The sequence below is a fragment of the Balaenoptera acutorostrata genome, chromosome 10 (assembly GCF_949987535.1).
Source record: "Balaenoptera acutorostrata chromosome 10, mBalAcu1.1, whole genome shotgun sequence".
Classification (NCBI taxonomy): Eukaryota; Metazoa; Chordata; class Mammalia; order Artiodactyla; family Balaenopteridae; genus Balaenoptera; species Balaenoptera acutorostrata.
Genome location: NC_080073.1, coordinates 47,735,964 through 47,761,679, shown reverse-complemented (window position 1 = coordinate 47,761,679; position 25,716 = coordinate 47,735,964). Strand labels below are relative to the sequence as shown.

Below are 25,716 nucleotides of genomic sequence, written 5' to 3'. Positions count from 1 at the left end.
TCGTGGCCTTCCCAGCACAGTAAATACAGAAAGTATTAAAGAAAGATTTGATAATTCAAGCATACAATGCCAAAATAAAGTCTTAAGTATCGAGTAGAAAACTTTAAAGCAGGAGCTTGTTTTTAAATTACTAGAGCTCACTTGACTGGTTGACTTGATTTATACTACCTACGAGGCAGTGTTTTACAAATATTAGTGCTTTACAATTATTAACTCATTTAGACAGATACCTTCATTAATTTACTCCTAAATTGATTAAATCAATAATGAAGAGAAATACTAATATTAAAAAACAGACCAAGAATGTGAACTGGTAATTCACAAAAGAATAAGTACAAATAGAAATAAAAAGAGAAAGAGTTAAATTTTCTAATAAGCAATTAAATGCAAAACAAACCAGTGAATATCACTTTTATCCTGTCAAACTAATAAAGAGATAGGAAAAATAATACTGAATTTGGCAAGGGTGTTTCATAATATGCATCTTGAAATGCTGGCAAGATGACTATAATTAGTACGACACTTCTAAAGGTATAGAGTACTTCTGTATTCTATTCACAGAGGTAACACCTGGAATGGAATGTTCGGAATAGCCAGATTAGGGTTTGCATAAACTGAAGCGTGCCAGTCTGCCTGGTAAGTAGAAAACATAAAATTGGGCACTAACATCTGGACTGTTTATGTGCACCTGTGATCCCTAACAGGACAATGACTGTATAGACAATACCTATGCAATTGTTCTCCAAGGATTTTCTCACAAAGGGAGGCTTTCTAATAAACTCAAAATAACTTGCTGCAAATCTGAATGGCAACAAGGGCAAATTTGCCAACATTTATCAAAAAGCTTTAAACTGCCCTTACCTTTACCCAGTAATTCCATCAGAATTTATCCTAAGGGCGTAATTAAGATTTAGCAGGGATGTTTAGCAGGGATTTTGTTTATCACAGAAATTTAAAAACCAGCTAGTTCAAGAAAAGTGGACTCACGGACATGTCTATGTATCTATGTTTATCTATATTTGTTTATAAGATGGAAAACTATGCAGCCCATTAAGTGATGTTGTAGAGGAATATTCCCTTTCACACAAAGATGGCCACAGAAAGACTGTTGCCTGATGAAAATGAAAGGTACTAAGGAGTCTGTATAGTAACACTATAGTGTTATTTATAACACTGGGTGGGTGGCTGAAAAGGATTTTTTATCATCAGTTTTGCTTATCCACCCCTTCTTATTTCTCTATTTTTCTATAGAAATTTCTCTATATTTCATTATAGAGAAATAAGAAGGGGTGGATAAGCAAAACATATTATTAAATCGTAATAACCATGTATTACTTATATAAAGGCAATAAAAGTTATTTTAAAATTCAAGAGCAGTTTCTCAATAAATAGCATACATAAATTTTTTTTTTTTTACAAAATTTGTATTCTAGAATGTTAAGACATTTATTTTTCAGCCTCCAAACCTTAATTATAAAATTATAGTTTTAAGGTTGTTTTTTTTTTTTTTTTTTTTTAATGCTGGTAAGGGTATAAGGCAAGGTAGGAATTTGTTGTTCATTTGCCAGGATACAAGGTACCAATGCTGAAAAAGAGTTTAAAATGTGAAAGTGAAAATGTGTAAGGCCCAAACAATACAGCAGGGGTCCCCAACCCATGGGCTGCGGACCGGTACTGGGCCGCACAGCAGGAGGTGAGCGGCGGGCAAGCGAGCAAAGCTTCATCTGCCGCTCCCCATCGCTGGCATTACCATCCCCCCGGCCCCGGCCCCGACCCCCCACCGTGGAAGAATTGTCTTCCACGAAACCGGTCCCTGGTGCCAAAAAGGTTGGGGACCGCTGCATAATGGCTGCCACCCATTAAATAAAAATGTATAAAATATTCTACATTTCTCAAATATGAGTAAGTGTATGTAAACCCCTTCTTTAAAAAGTTTAGTAGGTAATAAATGCACGTTTTTAAAAGGAAAAAATATAGAAAAAATATGTAACAAGTTAATCTGCCTCTCATCCCTGTCCTCCAAGCAGTCAATTCTTCTTCCCAGAAGCAACCACTATTCCTAGTTTCTTGTGCATCCTTCTGCAAGTATTTTAAGGGTATAAAGCAAGTATGTATGTATCCATTTTATTTTTTTACGGAAGTGGTAGCATACTGTGTACACCGTACAGCACATTCCTTTTTTCACTTGGTAGTAAATCCTGGAGATCATTCCAATGAGTATTTGCAGCTCTACGTCGTTCTATTCCATCATATGGCTGTCACACAGTTTCATTAACTGGTACACCCTTAACAGACACTTAAGTTATCTGGAATTCTTTGTTATCATTGTTGATGGGTTAAAAAAGAGATTCCATATAACTTACAGTGCATACCCCTGTATACAGATATAAATGTGTTTGAAGGACAAATTCCTAGAAATGAAGTTAATAGATTAAAGGAAATATGCATTACTAAATTTTGACAGATATTTTGTCAAAAAGCCCCTAAAGACAATATATGTGAAGGCTCATTTCTCTATACCCTCACGAAAAGCATATCACAAAACTTTAATCTTTGCTGGTCTGACAGGTGTTTAGGATTTTAATGTTTATTTCTCTTAATACAAGTGAGTATTACTCTCACTTATTACAAGTGAGATCAAGCCATTTGTATTTCCCTTCTTGAGAGTGGCCTGTTCACTGCAGAACCCTTTGAAGAACAAAAAAATTCTGGGGACAACTTAACATACTTCTGTGGCCCCTTTTTTTCCGAAGAAATAAAATTTTACTTATGAAAAATGACTTTCAATTGGAATGGTCACTGCAAAAGAAAATCCTGTGTTTATAACTGATAGAATTTAAAAAGATAATCTCAAAATTGAAACAACAAAATTGTAAAAATTTTAAATCTCCATAGACCACTCCACACCCCTCCCACAAACCCTTCCCCAGTCTCTAGTTTGAGAAAGACTGGTTTTGCCAGAAACTTTTAGGCAGAAGATCATCCAGGCCCATTTTTACCAACTATTTTACCCTTTCCATTTCTTGCCACATTTTTTCTTTCTCACAGAGCTTGTGAGCTCTGGCTTGCATTTTGCTACTTCCTATTTTTATAAACATTCTATTTTGTATTTGTATATTTGTATTTTGTGTGGTATCTTTCTATTTTGATTAATCTTCCCGTCCTAGGAAACCTCACTGGCTACATTTGTTAAGTTGAAGAAAACCTTTTCCAACAAGCTTTTGATCACGAAGTCTAATCACAACCTCTATATTCCATAAACCCTCAGCACTGAACAAATATGGTGTTTTATGTATATATGAATACGTATGCATGCTAGTTTTGTGTGTTAGTGTAAAAGTTTTCTATTTTATTTACCTGTGCGTTTATTCCATCTTCCACCTAAACTGAGAATCTTGAAGTTTCTTCATTCTTATCTATCCCATTTTAGCAAATAAAATCTGCTTGATGGTCCAAGTAGCCAAAGCTACATTAGATGCTGTGCTACTACTGTGCTCTCTAAATTTTATTTACCTCATGCCAAACTAACCTTAGTTGCTTCTGCTGGCTTAATTTCATCATAATTTCTGTTAGATGATTTGACTTACTAGGGGAAATAATCTTTATTGTCTTGGTTTGGAGCCATGGTTGTCGGCACATGCAAAGATAGAGTTACGCAGACGGCAGTCAGGATTTCCCTGTCTCAGCAGCTGAAGCTTGGGCTCTGAAGCTGGACTGTCTGGGATTAAATCCGGCCTCCACTCCTTACTCGTTATGTCATTCTGGGCAAGCTGCTTACTGTCTCTGACAACATTTTCTTATCAATAATATGGGGATTGGAATAATTCCAAACTCATAGGGTTTCTATGAAGATTAATTGAGATAATCAGGTAAAGCATCTATATAGTGCTTAGGTCAAAGTAAGAACTAACTTTTCAGCAAGGGTTCACACAGTTTCTTCTTTAAAGCTAGGTTAACATTCTCCTTTCATTTTATGCAACAACCTTTCCTACCCGCATGATCACTAGGGGTTTAGACCAAATGATCACCCACAGTTCAATATCAACCTGAGATAACTACAAAACCAAGAATTTATAACAAGCTTAACAAATTATTTCATGCTGGCGTATATCAGAACTTACCCCTTAATACCCAAACGGCACCGTCCAGGCTTCCACTTTTTAGAAAAATTTCTGCTGCAATATTCACAATTTGACATCTCGGTGCTAACTTCTCAGGTCCTATAAGTCCTTTTAAACTTGTAAAATGTATTTTTAATTCATATAGTTTATCTAAGACCTTCCTTCCCTAGAGTTAAAAAAAAAAAAAAAGACAAAAAAAAAAAACCCACTGAGTATCAATCATTAAGAGTATTATTGAGGTACAAAGTCACTGATAATTATATAGAAGCCAATTATGCAACTTGAATAATTCTAGACTGATGGTTGTCAAACTGCTCCAAGACTCTCTCCTTAAGCCCTTTCCTGCTCAGCCACAAAGATGGAAAGGGAAGGGGAGCAAGCAGGGCTTTGTCTCATTAACCACGCCCACCACTGGGCCCCCTTTCATCGGTTCTCCTTTCATCTGTTTTATTCACTGTGCCTCCTCTAAAGATTTCATTTGGCAAAAGGATTTCATGCCTTAATGTGGAAAGCTACCCATCATACGTTTTTGCTCTTCTTCTGTTGATCACCCTGAGATCCAGGAGGGAAAGTCAATGAAAAGGAGATTATTTCATATGAAATTTAGATAAAGAATGATAGTGAAAAAAAAGGGGGGATAAAATTGTTGTCTGAAAATTGTTCTTTTGAGTCAATAGGCTAATTATTTCACATTGTCTACATAAAGGCTGTCTCTAGGGTGGACATCAGAAATTGGACATGCGTTATTATTTTATACCAGGGTCAGCAAAATTTTTCCATTAAAAGCCAGGCAGTAAATGCTTTAGGCTTTGCAGGTCACATTTGGTCAGCTGCTTATTCTTTTTGGTTGTTTTTAAATTTCTAAATCTTTAAAAATTTAAAAAACATTCTTAGCTCATGAGCTGTATAAAAACAGGCTGTGGACCAGATCTGGCTTTTGGTTTTCAGACTCTTGTTTTATATTATATTACATGCTGTTTTGAGTCAGATGCATATTATGATGTCAAAGTACTTTCAATCTGACTGTATAAATGAGTGCATTTTTCAAGGGATACCTTAAGTTTAATTTCAATGGTTTTGCTTTTATGTTCAAAATGGAATGTTTCATTAAAAAATTCATGCTAAGTAAGATAATAAAATACTCATTCTAGATAAGATAGTGAACATTTAAAATTAAAATACAGGCATTGGGACTTCCCTGGCGGTAAAGTGGTTAAGAGTCCGTGCTTCCACTGCAGGGGGCACGGGTTCAATCCATGGTCTGGGAACTAAGATCCCACATGCTCAGTGTCCATCATCGGATGAATGGATAAAGAAGATGTGGCACATATATACAATGGAATATTACTCAGCCATAAAAAGAAACGAAATTGAGTTATTTGTAGTGAGGTGGATGGAGTTAGAGTCTGTCATACAGAGTGAAGTAAGTCAGAAAGAGAAAAACAAATACAGTATGCTAACACATATATATGGAATCTAAGGGGAAAAAAAAGGTCATGAAGAACCTAGTGGCAAGACGGGAATAAAGACACAGACCTACTAGAGAATGGACTTGAGGATATGGGGAGGGGGAGGGGTAAGATGTGACAGCGTGAGAGAGTGGCATGGACATATATACACGACCAAATATAAAATAGATAGCTAGTGGGAAGCAGCCACATAGCACAGGGAGATCAGCTCGGTGCTTTGTGACCACCTAGAGGGGTGGGATAGGGAGGGTGGGAGGGAGGGAGATGCAAGAGGGAAGAGATATGGGAACATATGTATATGTATAACTGATTCATTTTGTTATAAAGCAGAAACTAACACACCATTGTAAAGCAATTATACTCCAATAAAGATGTTTAAAAAAAAAGATCCCACATGCCGCGCAGCACAGCCAGGAAAAAAAAAAAAAGAAAAGAAAAGGGTACAAATTCACCAACCGCTTATACCCTAAATAAAAATAACCAAATAAAGGGGACTTCCCTGGTGGTCCAGTTGTTAGGACTTCACCTTCCAATGCAGGGGGTGCGGGTTTGATTCCTGGTCGGGGAGCTAAGACCCCACATGCCTCACGGCCAAAAAAACAAAATAAAACAGAAGCAATATGGTAACAAATTCAATAAAGACTTTAAAAATGTTCCACATCAAAAACAAATCTTTAAAAAGAAACCAAATAAAATTAAAACATACTCTAAAATTTCAGCAAAATCAGTCTGAGTTTTATAAAAGGGTCTTCTAACTAGGTAGTCCTCAAATTCTCAAGCATTAAGTACCCAAGAAATTAATGCTATGATAGACTTTAAGCTAGAATGTGAGAGCAGAGCCAAGGTACATTTTGCCCATCCCAGGCCTACCACACAATAGGTGCTAAACCGCTTAGAAGACGTTGGAGACTGGAGATCTTCTGTACAATGATTATTTAAAAATTATTTTCTTTTTGAAAAAAAAATTCATAAATTTTGTATGCGTACCTGAGTGACCATGTCCTTAAATATTATTTCAATTGTGAAATAACCTCTTTATAAAAAGAAGGAAGGAATAAAAGATACATTTTAATAGTTAATTCAATAGTAACCCCACTCTCAACTATCTTGCTCTCCATCCCTCAGCACTTTGCTCCCTATTTTGGATTTTTCTGTCCTTTACTTTACTTAACTTTATTGAATCTATAACTCCACCACCACCTCAGGGAAATCTAAACAATGATAGTACAATATGGTCTAGAATCACTACACCACTTCTATGGTGAGCTAAGCCTCAAAGGTAGACATGAAGATATATGGTATACAGTATTCCAGGGCATCCTAAGAAGTGATTTTAAAAGAGTTCTGTTAATTGTTAGTATCTCGGGTTCATCTTAAGAGAGAGCTTCCAAAATTATAATACTATCAATACTCAGGAGCTGGCAAAATAAATTCTGAATTGAAAGGTGCTTCAAATAAATACGATATTTAGCACAGCTTCCTAAGCGTTCTTTACACTGAGATTCTTCATAGTAGTCATAGAGATTCTTCTCATGCCACCTCCTTTCCATATTTGCCTAATATACCACCTAATAATTCACTTATTGTGTAAGTCTCAATTTGCCACCCGTAATGATTATTAGCAAATTAGCAAATTATTAGCAAATTTTCAGGGTTAACCTATATTCTGCTCAAAAATTTAAAACTAACACTCTATATACCAAGCCAAAATAAAATTTAGTGAAGTACCTTGGACCACTGCAACAGCTTGTGGTAGAAGTACATAGCACTGATTCCGATTCTTCCCAGCAAAGTTTTATCTACTTCACTGTTTTGTGGATCTTTGCTAACTGAAACACAAAGTAGGTATATGGAAGAAAGTGAGTCACTTAGAATGATGGAAAAGGCAAATTTAATATGGAATTAGTGATATTACCACAAAGACCAGGTATCGGCAAACTAAAGCCCATGGGCCAAATCTGGCCTGTCGCCTGTTTTTGTACAGCCTGTGAGCTTCTAAGAATGGTTTTTATTTTTAAAGGGTTGTTTGAAAAGAAAACCGTGTGACACAGATTATATGCCGTGCGTGCAAGGCCTAAAATCTGGTCCTTTACAGAGTTTGCCAACCCTGACACAGAATATAGCAGTGAAGAGCTGATGTAAAAAGAAAGGTCTCAAAAATATACGAATTTTGTTGACGTGGCAATAGTGAAGATAGTAACAACTTAATGATTCAAAAATTCAGATGCTCCACTACAATTTCTTAGAAATAGTTTTACCAATCTGAATGAAAAGAAAAATAAGAACATGAAACATCTGATATTCTATTGACCTTTTATCATTATAATCTAACTTAACAATAAATAGATGGAAAAATTTATAAAAAGGAAAAGTATCTAAAAACTGCAGTGTTAACTTATCTCCAACATGGAGACTATTAAGAGCTTTATATGTTATGAACATTGTACCAGTCAATCCATCAATCAATAATAAAGAACACTGTATCACCCTAACACACAGTACTCAGACCAAAACAGTGACATTTACCTGTTTCAGCGAATTCACAAAATGGAACACCTGGTCTCTCTTCTTTACAGTCTTTTGTTAGTGTTTCAGCAATACAAGCACAAAATCTCTGGAAATCTGCAAATTTTTCACAGCCCAGTTTTATGTTAATGTATAAATTTCCCAATTTGGTCCAGTCACCTTTTTCTTTATAATGCTATGAGAATTATTAAAAACAAAAGATGCAAGTTGTCATTTATGCAAACATATTATGGGGTAGGCACATGCAGGCATTAGATATACAGAAATTAATAAGACAATCTCTGCAAACCTTATAAACTTACTGACAAGCGTTACAACAGCAGTAACATGTTACTGTACAGTTTGCTTTTCTGTCCATAGCAATGCCTCTGTAAGTTCCAGATGTCAACATACACTTGTTTTAATTATCTAGCTCCTAATGTACTTAATGATGTCACCCCCAAACCTGAACTACACAGTGGAGATAGATTTAAGGAAAACAGATGATTAGCAGCATGATTTGAGCTACTTCCACAGCAATACACTATTTTATTACTTTTAGAGATTGCATTTTACAGTTAGTTGGCCATTTATGATTTGCAGCCCACACATAATTTTGGGCATTACATTTCTTCTACAAAAGGTGTTACAAAGTAAATTTCAGTAAACTTACTATCTTCCTATTATTTTCAATTCTAAACTAAGAAAGTTTCCCATGCCAACAAAAAATTATTTCAAGGATATAAATTCTAATTTAGACTAGATCAACAATTACTAGAATGAGTACAAAAATGATCTTAAATTAAAAAGTACAGTCATCCTGAAAGTCCTCTATTTCTTATTCAGACTTTAAATGCTTGGAGAGTGCACAATGACCTTGGCTTTACCCTGTCATGTCACATACTGCAGCCACCTATGGATCTCGACAATAAAGCCAAGTCATTTGTGCACTGAGGGAGTCTGCCTAGTGACAAGAATTAAAGGCTAAGCTATAGATTATTATAGCTTAACATAAGTTAATTTTAAACTGAACTATTTCTACAATTATTTTTAGAACAGTTCACAACTCTAGAAATTATGTTTGCATTTCAAAGTATTAACTTGCAAAAAATTAAACTTCTTTTCCTTCATTTCTCTGTGTAACAGCCGCATTGTAAAACTTTTCTAAAACTTGGTTACTATCCAAAGTTTCTTTGTTGTTATTGGTTTTCGGAGATCCCAGAAATTTATTTAAAAGATAAGCAACATACCTCTATTTCATTCAAGGCTGACTCTAAATCACACTTCCAGTTCTTTATAAACTGCCTCATCTGTAACCTTTAACAATAAAAAAGGGTTAATAGGGCTTCCCTGGTGGCGCAGTGGTTGAGAATCTGCCTGCTAATGCAGGGGACGCCGGTTCGAGCCCTGGTCTGGGAAGATCCCACATGCCGCGGAGCAACTGGGCCCGTGAGCCACAACTACTGAGCCTGCGCATCTGGAGCCTGTGCTCCGCAGCGGGAGAGGCCGCGATAGAGAGGCCCGTTTGCCGCGATGAAGAGTGGCCCCCGCTTGCAGCAACTAGAGAAAGCCCTCGCACAGAAACGAAGACCCAACACAGCCATAAATAAATAAATAAAATTTTTTAAAAAAAGGGTTAATTATGTTCATCACCCAAAAAGTCAATATTGCTCCTAATTCATTTGTTCTATAATTTATACCTCAGAGACTGGAGAAAGAGAGAGTAATATACTATAAAAATTATTCAGCACTGAAGAAAATGGCAACTGAGCAGATACCTAACCACAGGCAACAAGGAGGAAAAAGCAAATTCCACATGAAATCATACTTTCATCCTAACTTGAAGACAGAGAATGTCAAAACTTTAAAATAATTGTGAATAGAAAGAGAAAAAAAAATTAAATCTCAGCACTTGATCTCTACTGCTCCCACTTCACTCTCACTGGTCCATAAGGATTTGTGGCAAGCAAATACTGACCAAAACAAACCAAAGCAAACAAACAAAAATACTTGTAGGGGAGAACCAAAAAGGGAAACTATCAGAGGGACCTAACATTGATTAAGAACTACCATTACAAAGACAAAGTCCACACTAAATTTGAAAATGCTAAAGAAAAAAACTGTCTGGGTATATTAGAACACAAACCACACAGAAGGAACTTAAAAGTTTTGTATGATTTAAAGAAAGCAATCTGTGAAATGTATAGATAGCTTCTGGGAAAGAAAAAAAGACAAAAATGAAAGGAGAAGCACACCGGCAATTGGGAAGAGGAGAAGAAGAAAAGGAGAAAAGAGGAGGGTTCCATTAAACTAAGAATACTGTGTGACAGCCAACTATGGGGTCAATTTTGGTAATTAGTCCCAATGCTTTATAAATTATTCCAGAGCATTAAAAAGGAAGGACAAGTTCCTAATTTTTATCCATTCATCTGTCGATGGGCATTTAGGTTGCTTCCATGTCTTGGCTATTGTAAATGGTGCTGCTATGAACATTGGGGTGCATGTATCTTTTTGAACTACAGTTTTCGTCTTTTCTGGATATATGCCCAGGGATGGGACTGCTGGATCATACGGCAACTCTATTTTCAGCTTTTTAAGTAATCTCCATACTGTTCACCATAGTGGCTGTACCAATTTACATTCCTACCAACAGTGTAGGAAGGTTCCCTTTTCTCCACACCCTCTCCAGCATTTATTATTTGTAGACTTTTTGATGATGGCCATTCTGATCGGCGTGAGGTGATATCTCATTGTAACTTTGATTTGCATTTCTCTAATAATTAGCGATGTTGAGCATCTTTTCAGGTTGGCCATCTGTATGTCTCCTTTGGAGAAATGTCTATTTAGGTCTTCTGCCCATTTTTTGATTGGGTTGTTTGGTTTTTTGATATTGAGTTGTATGAAATGTTTATATATTTTGGAAATTAAGCCCTTGTTGGTCGCATCGTTTACAAATATTTTCTCCCAGTCTGTAGGTTGTCTTTTGTTTTGTTTATGGTTTCCTTTGCTGTACAAAAGCTTTTAAGTTTCATTAGGCCCCATTTGTTTATTTTTGCTTTTGTTTCTTTTGCCTGGGGAGACTGATCTAAGAAAATATTGCTATGTTTTATGTCAGAAAATGTTTTGCCTATGTTCTCTTCTAGGATTTTTATGGTATCATTATTTCTAGGTCTTTAAACCATTTTGAGTTTATTTTTGTATATGGTGTGAGGGAATGTTCTAACTTTAATGATTTAAATATATGAAGCTGTCCAGCTTTCCCAACACCACTTGTTGAAACGACTGTCTTTTCTCCATTGAATATTCTTGCCTCCTTCATTGAAGATTAACTGATTAACTGTGTGTGGGGTTATTTCTGGGCTTTCTATTCTGTTCCATTGATCAACATGTCTGTTTTTGTGCCAGTACCATACAGTTTTGATTACTGTGGCTTTAGTATTGTCTGAAGTCTGGGAGGGCTCTGCCTCCAGCTTTGTTCTTTTTCCTCTGGATTGCTTTCGGAATTCTGGGTCTTTTGGGATTCCATATACATTTTAGGATTATTTGTTCTAGTTCTGTGAAAAATGTCATGGGTAATTTGATAGGGATACCATTAAATCTGTAGATTGCTTTGGGTAGGATGGTCATTTTAACAATATTAATTCTTCCAATCCAAGAGCAGTAGCATTGTTTTAAATTACAAAATATTGGGGACAACTTAAATACCCATCACTGATTGAATAACCTAAAGTATATCCATACAATGGAGTACTTTGCATTGTTTAAAAAATGACGAATTTCTCTATGGACTGATTTAGATTGATTTCCAGGATATACTGTCTGAGTGAAAAAAAGCAAATTAAAAAAAAGAGTATTTATTATTTTCTACACTATATGTAATAAAGAAGTAGATATAAGAAAATACATACACATCTGCTCATTATAAGAGGATAACCCCAGAAACTGAAAGACTGGTTACCTCCAGTATGTAGGTGGAAAAGGGGTAGAGAGAAGGATGAAATGGAAACGGTGGAGCAGGAGTAAGCCGGAGCAACATTTCTCATTGCATCTTTTTAGTACAGCATTGACTGTTAGAACAGACAGCGATTTTTCACATACTTCCCTAAATAATTCAAACCAACTAGGATGTGGGATAACTGAAAATATAATACAAACTAATAAATAAACCTAAATGGTCTACAAATGAATAACCACACTGAATGGGCATAGGGGAAAAAAAAGAACTAAACAAAATAACTTAGGAAGCAATATTTTGGCTGAATTCTATAATAACCTTATACTAACAATGTACTAAAATTTTTTCCCACAGAGGTATGGGTTAGCAGTTCTGAAACTACTTTTTGTGGATCGTAAGACTGAATAAATGAGCAAATATATTGTAGATAATGAGAGTCAGGTTTCTCACTGTTGGAGAATTTATAAATATGAAAAAGGGAAGACTAAGATGAACCTGTAGTGCTGGATTAGAATCAAGCTATCAGTATGTACTCATGTTTATTGTAATATACATAAAAACAAAGAAATATCTTGTGTGTGTATGTATGTTGTGTGTACATACCTATATTTCCTAGCCCTGTCCATTGAGAAGACCTGGCTGCAATGATACTCTAGCAGGAATGAACACATTCAGGTCTTGGTTTTGAAATACCATTCTCTAATAAAAGGAACCAGAGCTCCTTGGAGAAATGGTTGCTGCCAATGTTGGAGCAGGGAAAAGAGAAGATGAGACTTAACTTTGTGGCTTCAAATAACACGAAAGTGGTAGAAAAACGAAAAAAAAATGATGAAAGGATGTAGGAACAAACCTGAAGGAATTCCCCAAAGTCAAATTTGGAACAATTTGAGCAACAAAATAAATAACTATATTATTAGATTATAAATAACCCATAGAATAAAATAAACAGCCATGAGTTCACACTGACATAAATTTTGAATAAGTAAATAAATGGAGAAGGGACAGCTCTTTACTGAAAAATTCCAATTAATAAATGTAGAAAAGGGAGGGACTTCCCTGGTGGCGCAGTGGTTAAGACTCCGCACTCCCAATGCAGGGGGCCTGGGTTCGACCTCTGGTCAGGGAACTAGATTCCACACGCATGTTGCTACTAAGAGTTCTCATGCCACAATTAAGGAGCTGGTGAGCTGCAACTAAGGAGCCCACCTGCCACAACTAAGACCTGGTGTGATCAAATAAATAAATATTTTTTAAAAACCCCAGCAATAATAGCTATTAAAAAAAAAAAGGAAGCATGCTATTTAAAAATAAATAAATAAATGTAGAAAAGGGACTTTCTTCGTGGTCCCGTGGCTAAGACTCAGCGCTCCCAATGCAAGGGGCCTGGGTTCGATCCCTGGTCAGGGAACTAGATCCTGCATGACGCAACTAAAGATCCTGTGTGCCACAACTAAGGCCCAGTGCAGCCAAATAAATAAATAAATAAATAATTTTTTTTAAATGTAGAAAAAATGGGGAAAATACAAAATCACCATTGGGTAAATACCACAGTAGTAACCTGTAGTAAAGAGCCACTGAAGAATACTAAAATTAATGTATGAAGTTTTGAGGAGAAACAGCATAATACATAATGCTAAAGTCTCTTCCCCAAGATATTTATTCATTACAATAGGACAAAGAGTAACTTTACAGTGTAGAAACTTGGCAGATAATCTTTTTAACTAAGTGATAAAGGTTAACTTAACCAGTAATAAGATATACTGAACCATGTGCATCCTACTACAGTGCAATACGATCTGTAGTGAGTTAATGGATTTATACCAAAATTAATTTCCTAGTTTTGATAATGGCACTATTATTATGTAGGATGTCAACATGAAGAAAGATAGATGATGGGAACATGGGAATTTGCCACACTAATTTTTGCAACATTTCTGTAAATCTAAGATTATTTCAAAATACAACTTTTAAAACCATTAAATGTATGTTAACAAATTTCCTAGATTATATACACACCTAAATTTTCACTGATGTCCTGAATATAAATGTCAGAATTCTTTGTAGTAGCCTTATCCACTGAAAGTGAAAGCCTTTCAAATGAACTACAGCTAACTAAAAATTATAATCAAAATCAAAATAAGAATGTCCATTAAAATTCATTTCCCTTGTCTAGAAACGGGTAATTATTTCAAAGAATATCAGGAAATAGAAATTCAAATATAAAATAATGAATACTAAATTTTTTTTTTCCTTCTGCCTTGGGGCTGGGTCCATATCCCCCACCATGATCTACACCTCTTAACTACCCAGAGTTATTTTTTAATTTTCTCCTTCACTAATAAATAGGTCACCGATGTTAGTACCTCCTAAAAAATACAAGATAACTGTTTTGAAGCAAGCACATAGGAAGGGGCAGAGTGCATAAGGATACAATTTTCAAAATTAGGGGTTACCAAATAAATTGTCATAATTTTCATATGCAACATAAATATTATTAACTATCACTAGTTAAAGGAATTTAAAAAAATCATAGAACCTGAAGAACTCAAATGTACCTTAAATGCTGGTGTTTGAAGGGAAGCAGTATAATTAGAGCTGAAATTCCCTAACTGCACCATGGCATCCAGAGCACTAGAGCAAATTCACAGGGGCTCCTCAGGTTATTTTAAATTTTCAAGCGACATCTGTCAGACACTGTCAAACTGCTATTAACTTGTTTGGATTTAACTACTTAATAAACGGTACTCTTAATGTATTTATTTTGGCCTCTGAACACCGTGAACCAAGAGAGGTTGGAAACCTCTGTACTAGAGGATAATGAGAAATGAGATAAGAACAACTGTGGAAGCCCCTCTGAAGGAGATTTCTGGGCACTCTCAAGGACTTTGGTGGCTGATATCATTTGCACTTTATCAAATCTGATTTTGTTAAAAAGTTATAGTTCATTTAAATACTTAAAATTTGTATACTTTTCTCTATGTATGTGACAGCATAATAAAAATTTATATAGAAGTCATGGCTTTCCTTTTTCTCAATACAGGTATATTATGGTACTACTCTTACAATTAGCACAGGGTTTTTTGGGGTTTTTTTTTAAGGCCTTTGGAGGCTCATAAACTGAATAGAGAAAGTGAACAAGTGAGAGAAAGAATGAAGTAGAGGGCTTCCCTGGTGGTGCAGTGGTTAAGAATCCGCCTACCAATGCAGGGGACACGGGTTCGAGCCCTGGTCTGGGAAGATCCCACATGCCGCGGAGCAACTAAGCCCATGCGCCACAACTACTGAGCCTGCGTTCCAGAGCCCACGAGCCACAACTCCTGAAGCCCGGGCACCTAGAGCCCATGCTCTGCAGCAAGAGAAGCCACCGCAATGAGAAGCCCGCGCACCACAACGAAGAGTAGCCCCCGCTCACCGCAACTAGTGAAAGCCCGCGCACAGCAACAAAGACCCAACGCAGCCATCAATCAATCAATCAATCAATAAAAAGAATGAAGGAGAGACATTAAGATATTTTATTTAGTTAACGTGGCAAGAAGTGAAAGAGAAAAAAGAATTAAAGTAATTTGTACACACATAAGAGAGTGCATTAAGTAGAATCAAGTAAGTTGTGAAACAGAGCAAGGGAGACTTTACATTTGATCTGCCAGGTACTGAGATGAAATCAGGTACTGAAAAAGATCTGGTGAGGCTGGCCAGGAGGGTTGGCTAGAAGCAGCTGATGACAATGTGACTAGGCCATAGCCAAAAGAAGGAGAAGGGCTTACGGTGAGCATATGAACAATAATAAGTGCTTTGCCTTCATCCTTTTTAAGTCCCCACCAAAATACATATATTTTAGTCCTAATTATAATGATTCTTCTTACCTGGATTTCATTTCCAGAACTGCAGTTATTTCTTGCTTGGAAGCCTGTACTTGGTATAAAAGCTTAATAATATAGTTAAAGTGTTCTGGGTCAAGTACCATCCCAGCTTCAACAAGCTGTAGAAGAGGGAAAAAAGTAGTCATTCTCATAAAAGTATGAAAGAGTCAAAACCAATGTGTGTGGAATAAACTAAGAGACTGATGGAAGAAGTGAAACATGGAGACAAACAGAATTAAAATTCATTTTAAAACTTTGAAGCATATTTTTCTTCAAATATTTGAGAACCACAATAAGACTGCTTATATCAAGAATTTAAAGCAAAAATGAAAATAATACTTTAGAATGCAAACTTGAATATTCTTCCTGTTCTCCAAGTTAGCTCAACCACTTCATCAGCTGTACCTCGTTTGGTACTCATTCTGTCTTTTACTAAGTATAGCACTGGTGGTTGTACTGTATCCCTGATGATAAAATTCCTGAGAGGTATTAAACTGAGGTTTTCTACAATGACTACAGGTGATCAGTAATTTCTTTTTATTTTTTTAATTTTAAATTTATCTATCTATCTTCCAGTTTTGTTGAGATATAACTGACATGCAGCACTGTATAAGTTTAAGGTGTACAGCATAATGATTTGACTTACATACATCACGAAAAGATTACAATAATTTGAGTGAATATCCATCATCTCATATACATACAAAATAAAAGAAAAAAATTGTTTTCCTTGTGATGAGAGCTCTCAGGATTTACTCTCTTAACAACTTTCATATAGAACACACAGCCGTGTTCATTCTATTCATCATGTTGTATAATACATCCCTAGTTCCTATTTATCTGATAACTGGAAGTTTGTACATTTTGACCACCTTCATCCAATTCCCAATCCCCCCACGCCTTGCCTCTGGCAACCACAAATCTGATCTCTTTTTCTATGAGTTTGTTTTCTGAAGTATAATTAACCTACAACACTACGTTAGTTACTGGTGCACAACATGGTGATTTGATATTTCTGTACATTACAAAATGATAACCATAAGTCTAGTTACTATCTGTCACCATACAAAGATACTACATTATTACTGATTATATTCCCCATGCCGTACATTTCATCCCTGTGACTCATTTGTTATGTAACTGGAAGTTTGAGTAATTCTTGATTCAAAAAATTTCCAGGCAAGTAACTTTGTCAAGTTTTGTAATGTGGAACTAGAGGTATTCACTGAAATATTTGTTCATCTGCTAGAGTGGTTCCAATGCTGCTTCCTAAAGAGAATGGGTGAGAATTGGGTGTTTTCCTGCTATTAAGCCTATTCTGAAATGAATGGCTGGGTAGTACCAAACACTAGGAAATATTCAACAACAGTAAAAATTTTAATATACCTTTTAAAAGCTATAAAAATTTTTGTTTTTCTTTTTGCTTAGTGCCAAATAGAAAATTAACTCCTTGCCACCGTATTCTTATCGATCTGCTTTGTTTGGTAACAATGTCCTACTTATACATTGATTTGTATATTTATTTTTGTTATATATGACCTCAAATCTTTTTGAAAAAGAAAACTTTCTTTAATCATCCTTAAGAAGTAGAGATGAGGACAGTTCACGAATCTGAAAGAAGTCACCTTGAGTGCTTAGAACTATTTAATTAAGGGGAAGTCCTGTCAGTCACTGGAGTGTGTTTATAAACCTTATTTCGGGAGAAAAAGAACATTTCTGAAAACAGAATTCTTTGGCATTAAGAATGTGAGTAAAAGGCAATTTAAGAGTGTAAGCAGAAATCATTATTTTCTTGGTTATTCAGTGTTAGAGTATAAAAGGGATAAAATGAAATCATACCTTGCAAAAGATATCGATTAAAGCAGGTACAGCATTCCTTAATTTCATAGTTGCCACACACTCAAATGTTTTTAGTAATATTTTCAGAGCAGGCTGGATAAAACAAAAAAATTACACTCATTTTCATGTCTTCTTTCAGTACACCTTAAGTTTCTCAAATTCATTTATGCTGAAAAACACAAGTGTTCTCTACGAAGTATTCAACAAACAGAAATGCAACTGCTCAATTATACAAACAAGAAATATAACAGATAAATTAACTTAAAATATTAGAAAAATATATTTTCAGGTTACTTACCAGCATTTTAACCATTATGCTGAGGCTCATGACCTGAAATACTTCTTTCAGTAAACAATGTGTGAGTAAAGAATTGAGAAGGTCATTTAGTACTTGTAGATCAAAGTGTATACCCGGAGGGAACTTTCTGTAGTACGCCATAAACATGTTTACTAAAAAGGAAGAAGTATATATTAAAGTTATTTGCTGCTTTTAAGATATTCATCTTTCCTAAATTAGACAATCTTTCCATATTTGAAGATCAAGTAGTATAAATTCATTTTCTTAAAAGGTACACTTCCAGTATCAGAAATACTTGATGAAAATAAATTAAAGCAAAAGTTAATGGCAATAACATGTGAACCAGGATGTTAGGCACTACATTGGGAGCTAACTCATGTGCTATCCACAAAAAATAGGGCCAAACTGCCTCATACATAATGGTCTAAATACGAACTCCTAAGCAGCCACACTCCCATGGAGATTTCAGGTAGTGGCCTGTTTAGGGGTGGATGCAGACTATTTTGACATATACCCCTTCTTGCTGTTTTAACCCCCACCAACATGTTGACCCTGGGGATATTTTTATTCCAATTTGTGATATGAACATTCTACCAAAAATTATAACACTTATTAATTTCCTTTGAGAAAGTAGTTTCTTAACGGACGCTTGGGTTGCTTCACATTTTACTGTGAATAATGCTGCTATAAACGTGGGTGTACAAATATCTTCTGAGACCCTGTCAATTCTTTTTGTGTATATATCAAGAGAAGAATTGCTGGGCCATACAGTAACTCTATTTTTAATTTTTTGAGGAACTGTCATACTGTTTTTCCACAGTGTCTGTACTATTTTACATTCCTGCCGATAGGGTACAAGGGTTCCAATTTCTCCACACCATCACTAACACTTGCTGTTTTCTGGTTTTTTCGATAGCAGTCATCCTAATGGGAGTAAGGTGGTATCTCAATGTAGTTTTGATTTGCATTTCCCTTAGGATTGGTGATACTGAGCATCTTTTTACATGCTTATTGGCCATTTGTGTATCTTTGGAGAAATGTCTTTTCAAGTTCTTTGCCTATTTTTGAATCAGGTGTTGTTGTTGAGTTTTAGGGGTTCTCTGTATATTCTGGATACCAATCCTTTATCAGATATATGATTTACAAATACTTTCTCCCATTCTGTGGGCTGCTGTTTTATCTTACTGATATTGTCTCTTAATGAACGAAATTTTAAATTTTTCATGAAGTTCAATTTGTCTGTTTTTTCTTTGTCGCCATTGTCTTTGGTGTCATATCCAAGAAATCACTGCCAAATCCAATGTGTGATGCTTCTGTCCTTATGCTTTCTTCTCAGAGTTTTATTGTTGTAGGTCTTACATTAAGGTCTTTAATCAATTTTGAACTAATTTTTGTATATAGTGTTAGATAAGGGTCCAATTTTATTCTTTTGCTTGTGGATATTTAGTTTTCCCAGCACTAAAAAACTATCCTTTCACTAGTGAATGATCTTGGCATCCTTCTCAAAAATCATTTGACCATATATGTGAGGCTTTATATCCAGGCTCTCTATTCTAGTCCATTGGTTTATATGTCTGTCTTTATGCCAGTACCACACTGTTTTGATTACTATAGCTCTGTAGTAAGTTTTCAAGATAGGAAGTATGAGTCCTCCAGGTTTTTTCTTTTTCAAGATTATTTCGGGATTCCTTGGGGATCACTTGGGAAGTAATGACATTTTAACAATACTAAGTTTTCCAATCTGTGAACATGGGATGTGTTTCCATTAATTTATCTTTAATTTCTTTCAGCAATGTTTTGTAGATTTCATTGTACAAGTCTATCACTTCCTTGGTTAAGTTAATAAGTATTTTATTCTTTTTTATGCTATTGTAAACGGAATTGTTTTTGTAATTTCCTTTTCAGATTGTTCAATGTCAGTGTATAGAAATGCCCAGATATGGCTTTTTAAATGTTGAGGTAGTTTCCTTTTATTCCTAGTCTTTTGAGTGTTTTTATCATGAAAAGGTGTTGAATTTTGTCAAATGCTTTTTCTGAATCAATTGAGATGATCATGTGGTTTTTCCCCTTCATTCTGTTAATGTGGTGTATTACTTTGATTGATTTTTGTATGTTGAACTATCCTTGCATTCTAAGAATAAATTCCACTTGGTCATGGTCTATGATCCTTCCAATATGCTGCTGAATTTGGTTTGTTAGTTTTTGTTGAGGATTTCTGTATCAATGTTCATAAGGAGTATCGATCTGTAGTTATCTTTTTGGCAGTTTCTTTATCTGGCTTTGGTATCAGGGCAATGGTAGCCTCAGCCTCATAGAATGAGTTAGCAAGTGTTCCCTCTTCAATTTTGGGGAAAAGTTTGAGGATTGATATTAGTTCTTTAAATGTTTGATAGAACTCACCAGTGAAACCATTTGGTGCAGGGCTTTTCTTTGTCAGAACATTTTTGATTACTGACTCAATCTCCTTACTAGCTGTAGATCTATTCAGATTTTCTATTTCTTCATCATTTAGTCTTGGAAGATTTTGTTTTTCTAGCAATTTGTCCATTTCATCTAAGTTATCCAATTTGTTTGGCACACAATTATTCACAGTACTCTCTTATAATCATTTTTATTTCTGTAGAATCGTATTATTGTCCCCACTTTTTTTATTTTAGCAATTTCAATCTTCTCTCCTTTTTTCTTAGTCCATTTGCCAAAGATTTGTTAATTTTGTTGGTCTTTTTGAAACACCAGCTTTCAGTTTTATTGATTTTCTTCTCATTGTTTTTCTATTCTCATTGTTCTCTATTTCATTTATCTCTGCTCTGATCTTTATCATTTCCTTCCTTCTACTAGCTTTAGGTTTAGTTTGTTTTTATTTCTCTAGTTTCTTAAGTTGTAAAGTTAGGTTGTTGATTTGAGATCTTTCTTATTTTTTAACATAAACATTTATACAATAGCTATAAATTTCTCTCTTAAGTACCATTTTCACTCCATCTCATAAGTTTTGGAATGTTGTGTTTCATTTTCATTTGTCTCTAAGTATTTTCTGATTTCCCTTGTGATATCTTCTGTGATCCCTTGGTTGCTTAAAAGTATGTTTGATTTCCACAATTTTGTTAATTTTCCAGTTTTCTTTTGTTACTGGTTTCTAATTCCATCCTGTTGTGATCAGAGGAGATACTTTGTATAATATCTATCTTTTAAAATCTGTTGAGACTTAATTTGGCCAAACACATGGTCTATCAGGAAGATGCCTCATGTGCTCTTGAGAAGACTATGTATACTATTGTTGTTGGGTAGAGTATTCTGTTTGTGTCTGTTAGATCTAGTGGGTATCTTGTGTTGAGTCCTCTATTTCTTTACTTACCTTCTGTCTGGTTGTTCTATCCATTATTGTGAGTGGGGTATTGAAATCTCCAACTACTATTGTAGAACTGTCTATTTCTCTCATTAATTCTGTAAGTTTTTGCTTTATGTATTTTGATCATCTGTCATTAGGTATAAATGTTTATACTGCTGCTGTACTGAACCTTTCATTACTATATATAATGTCCTTCTTTGTCTCTTGTAACCTTTTTTGATTTAAAGTCTATTCTGTCTAATATTAGTATAGCCACTCCTGCTCTCTTCTGGTTACTATTTGTATAGAATATTTTTTCCATCCTTTCACTTTCAATCTATTTGTCTTTGGCTCTAAAGTGAATATTTTGTAGACAGCATATAACTGGATAATGTGTTTTTATTCATTCTGCCAATCCGTGTCTTTTGAATGGAGAATTTAATCCATTTACTTTAAAAGTAATTACTGATAATGAAGGACTTACTTCTGATTTTGCTATTTGTTTTCTGTATGTCTCATAGCGTTTTTGTCCCTCATTTCCTGCAATACTCTCTTCTTTTGTGTTTAGCTGATTTTTTGAGTGAAAGTTTTAACTCCTTTTTCATTTCCTTTTGTGCATATTCTATAGCTATTGAGGTTACCGTGGGATTTATACCAGCGTTAACTTCAATAATATACAAAAACTCTGCTTCTTTACAGCTCCATCCCCACCCCTTTCAGTTGCTAAGGTCACAAATTACATTTTTATATACTGTGTGCCCCAAAACATTAACTAACAGTTCTTTCAAATGCATCAGTCTCTTAAATAATATGGAAAAGGGGATTTGGAGTTACCAATCAAATTTACAATACTAGTTTTTTTTTTTAAATTAATTAATTAATTTATTTATGGCTGTGTTGGGTCTTCTTTTCTGTGCGAGGGCTTTCTCCAGTTGCGGCGAGCGGGGGCCACTCTTCATCGCGGTGCGCGGGCCTCTCACTGTCGCGGCCTCTCTTGTTGCAGAGTACAGGTTCCAGACGCGCAGGCTCAGTAGTTGTGGCTCACGGGCCCAGTTGCTCTGCAGCACGTGGGATCCTCCCAGACCAGGGCTCGAACCCGTGTCCCCTGCATTGGCAGGCAGACCTCCAACCACTGCGCCACCAGGGAAGCCCAATAATACTAGTTTTTACACTAATAATATACTTTTCTTTAAAGGTATTAGTTTCTTAAATCATGTAAAAAACAGAAAGTACAGTACAAACCATTGTTACAATAATACTAGCTTTTATAATTACCCACGTATTTACTTTTATTGAGATCCTTATTTCTCCATATGACCTCAAGTTACTGTCTCATGCCCTTTCATTTCACTTTGCAGGCCTCCCTTGAGCATTTCTTGAAGGGCAGGTCTAAAGGAAACAAACTCTCTCAGCTTTTGTTTATCCGGGAATGTCATACCAATAATTTTTCCCTCAATTCTGAAGGACAGTTTTGCTAGATATAGGATTCTCGGTTGACAGATATTTTCTTTTAGCACTTTGAATATATTGGCCTATTGCCTTCTGGCCTCCAAAGTTTCTGATGAGAAATCTGCTTATAATCTTATTGAGGATCCCTTGTATGTGATAATTTGCTTCTCTCTTGCTGCTTTCAAGATCCTCTCTTTGCCTCTGGCTTTTGAAAGTTTGATTAAAATATGTCTTGGTGTGTGTCTCTTTGAGTTCATCTTAAGAGTTTGCTGAGCTTCTTCGATATTTATATTCACAACTTGCATCAAATTTGGGAAGTTTTCAGCCATTATTTGCTCAAATATTCTCTCTACCCCTTTCTCTTTCTCTTCTCCTTCTGAGACTTCCACAGTGTTCTGTTTCATGGTGTTCCTCAGGCTGTATTCACTTTTCTTCAAACTTTTTTCTTTCTGTTTCTCAGACCTGATAATTTCCATTCTCCTATCTTCAAGTTCTCTGATTCTTTTGCCTGCTAAAATCTGCCTTTGAATCCCTCTAGTGAATTTTTCATTTCAGTTATTGTATTTTTCAACTCCAGAATTTTTCTGGTTTCTTTTTAGGTTTCCTATCTCTCTGATATTTCCATTTTGTTCACAAATTATTTTCTTGACGTTCCCCACATCTTCCTTAGTTCTTCAAGCACCTTTAAGACAGATGTTTTAAAATCATTGTCTAATTTATCTGCCATCAGGTCTTTTACAAGGATAGTTTCTGTTGATTTATTTTTTCCTTTGAATAGGCCATATTTTGCTCATTTCTTTGTATGTCATATGACTTTATTTTTAAATTTTTTTAAAATTTATTTTTATTTATGGCTGTGTTGGGTCTTCGTTTCTGTGTGAGGGCTTTCTCTAGTTGTGGCAAGTGGGGGCCACTCTTCATTGTGGTGCATGGGCCTCTCACTATCACGGCCTCTCTCGTTGCGGAGCACGGGCTCCAGATGCGCAGGCTCAGCAATTGTGGCTCACGGGCCCAGTTGCTCCGCGGCATGTGGGATCTTCCCAGACCAGGGCTCAAACCTGTGTCCCCTGCATTGGCAGGCAGATTCTCAACCACTGCGCCACCAGGGAAGCCCTGTCATATGACTTTTTGATTGAAAAGTGGGCATTTGAATCCAATAATGTGGTAACTCTGGAGCTCAGAATACATATATTTTAAAATATTTGAAGCTAATAGCTTTTTTCAGTTTACATTTATATAAACAAATTTTTATCTTTTGTGCTTCCTTTGATTACTTTAAACCACAGAAATTATCAACTTTCAAAAAAATCTGATTGAAAATGTTAATTCTTTTTACTGAATTACCAACATACTACAATTATTCATTTTGGTGTATGCTAAGCAGTAGTAGTTTTTCACAATGTTTTTAGTCAAACAACTTCTGGAAAAAGAATTTTATGTGGAAATTCAAATATAAAACAGATAAAAATGAACTTATGGTTAAATAGGGTAATGGGGAGTCCCACCCTCTCAGTACCTCCCCCTGTGAACTAGGTGGTCCCTGAGGCCTCTCTGTAGAGCCTGAGCAGTTAGATCTATACTTTATACCAGAGATATTCAGAGTTTCTCTAAGTTGCTATCCAGTTTTCCTAACATCATTCATAAAATGAGTCTTCCTTCCCAAACCCTATGGTCTTTCTAAACACTAAACCTCTTTATACATAATATCAAGTTTATTCTGAGCTATCTATCTGTTCCACTGATCTAACTTTCTATTTTCACATCAAACGTAATTTATATAGGTTTTTGCCAACTTCCTGCACTTATTCTTCACTATAGGTTTTTGTTTTTGTTTTCTGTATTTATTGTTTTATAACTGAATAAACATATATTTTTCCTTTTCCCATAATGGATATTCACACAACCAGAATTATGTTTTGGGGAGTTTTGCATTTTTCCCATGTCATCCTCTTTTCTTCCATATATGTTACGGAATTATTTCTGGAATATAAATGTTCATCCATATCTAACCATATGTAGCTTCTCCTCCTTGGTTATCACAACCTGTCAGGTGACAGGTATATTCCCTATATAGGCTCCTATTACTTCTACCTTAACTACTTCCTCCTTGCTACAGCTGGATTAAGTCCAGACTACCAGTTCCCTCATATGCTTCCTCTAATCCTTAGAGGAGATGATATCACCAGCAAAACAAACTTGTCAGAGATTTTGTTTTTAGCTAGATGAGATTTTAAGCAGATGAATATGGTGCTCTGTTACCATCATACTATGTGGTTTTGGTGGCTGTGTCAGGGTGACAAATGTAAAGCTTGGTCCCTTCCTCTTGGGGCTCACAATGTAGTAGGGGGAGATGGGAGCAGGGAATGGGATGAGGCTGTGGAGTCAGATAAGGGCCTAATAGAGGAGATTATCCTATTTCCTATGAGTAAGCTTTGAAAGATGAATAGGTCTTTGCTATGGGGAAGTGGGATAAAAGAAAGGGATCCTGGGTAGAGACAGCAGTGACCTCTCTATTATAACACAGCATGCCCTATTTAGGGAACTGCACAGAATGATGGATAGTGCACTGGCTACAAGGGATAATGTAAAAAGAAAAGGGCTAATAAGTAAGGAAGATACAGTTTCTGAACGATCCCTTCAGAAAGATTTTAAGCCAATTAACAATATCCTTTTTCCTGTCTTACAACTGTAAATAAAATTTACAGGAATTAGGGAGGGAATTACAGTGTTAGGTGGATTACAATTTTTTTATTAACCAAAATGCCACACTTATTATTAATCCTTTCTAAGACCAAGAGAGCTACTCTAAGGCATTCAGTTTTCATACTCAAAAGTACTGAATTTACTTTCAAACTATTAAGACAATAGCACATTGTTTGAAACTCTCGTATTAAT

At 35.5% G+C, this 25,716-nt stretch overlaps 1 protein-coding gene across 1 annotated transcript in view; it reads right to left on the bottom strand.

Moving 5' to 3' along the window:
• The window catches only part of TOPAZ1 (testis and ovary specific TOPAZ 1), a 68,386-nt gene that overhangs the window by 11,199 nt on the left and 31,471 nt on the right, over window positions 1–25,716 (bottom strand). Inside the window, exons 10-16 of the mRNA XM_007193470.2 lie at window positions 18,048–18,199; window positions 17,750–17,842; window positions 15,914–16,029; window positions 9,346–9,412; window positions 8,117–8,291; window positions 7,319–7,419; window positions 4,122–4,287 (exon numbers count right to left, since the gene is read on the bottom strand). Coding sequence (XP_007193532.2) covers window positions 4,122–4,287; window positions 7,319–7,419; window positions 8,117–8,291; window positions 9,346–9,412; window positions 15,914–16,029; window positions 17,750–17,842; window positions 18,048–18,199 — 870 coding nt within the window. The remainder of the gene's footprint in view (window positions 1–4,121; window positions 4,288–7,318; window positions 7,420–8,116; window positions 8,292–9,345; window positions 9,413–15,913; window positions 16,030–17,749; window positions 17,843–18,047; window positions 18,200–25,716) is intronic.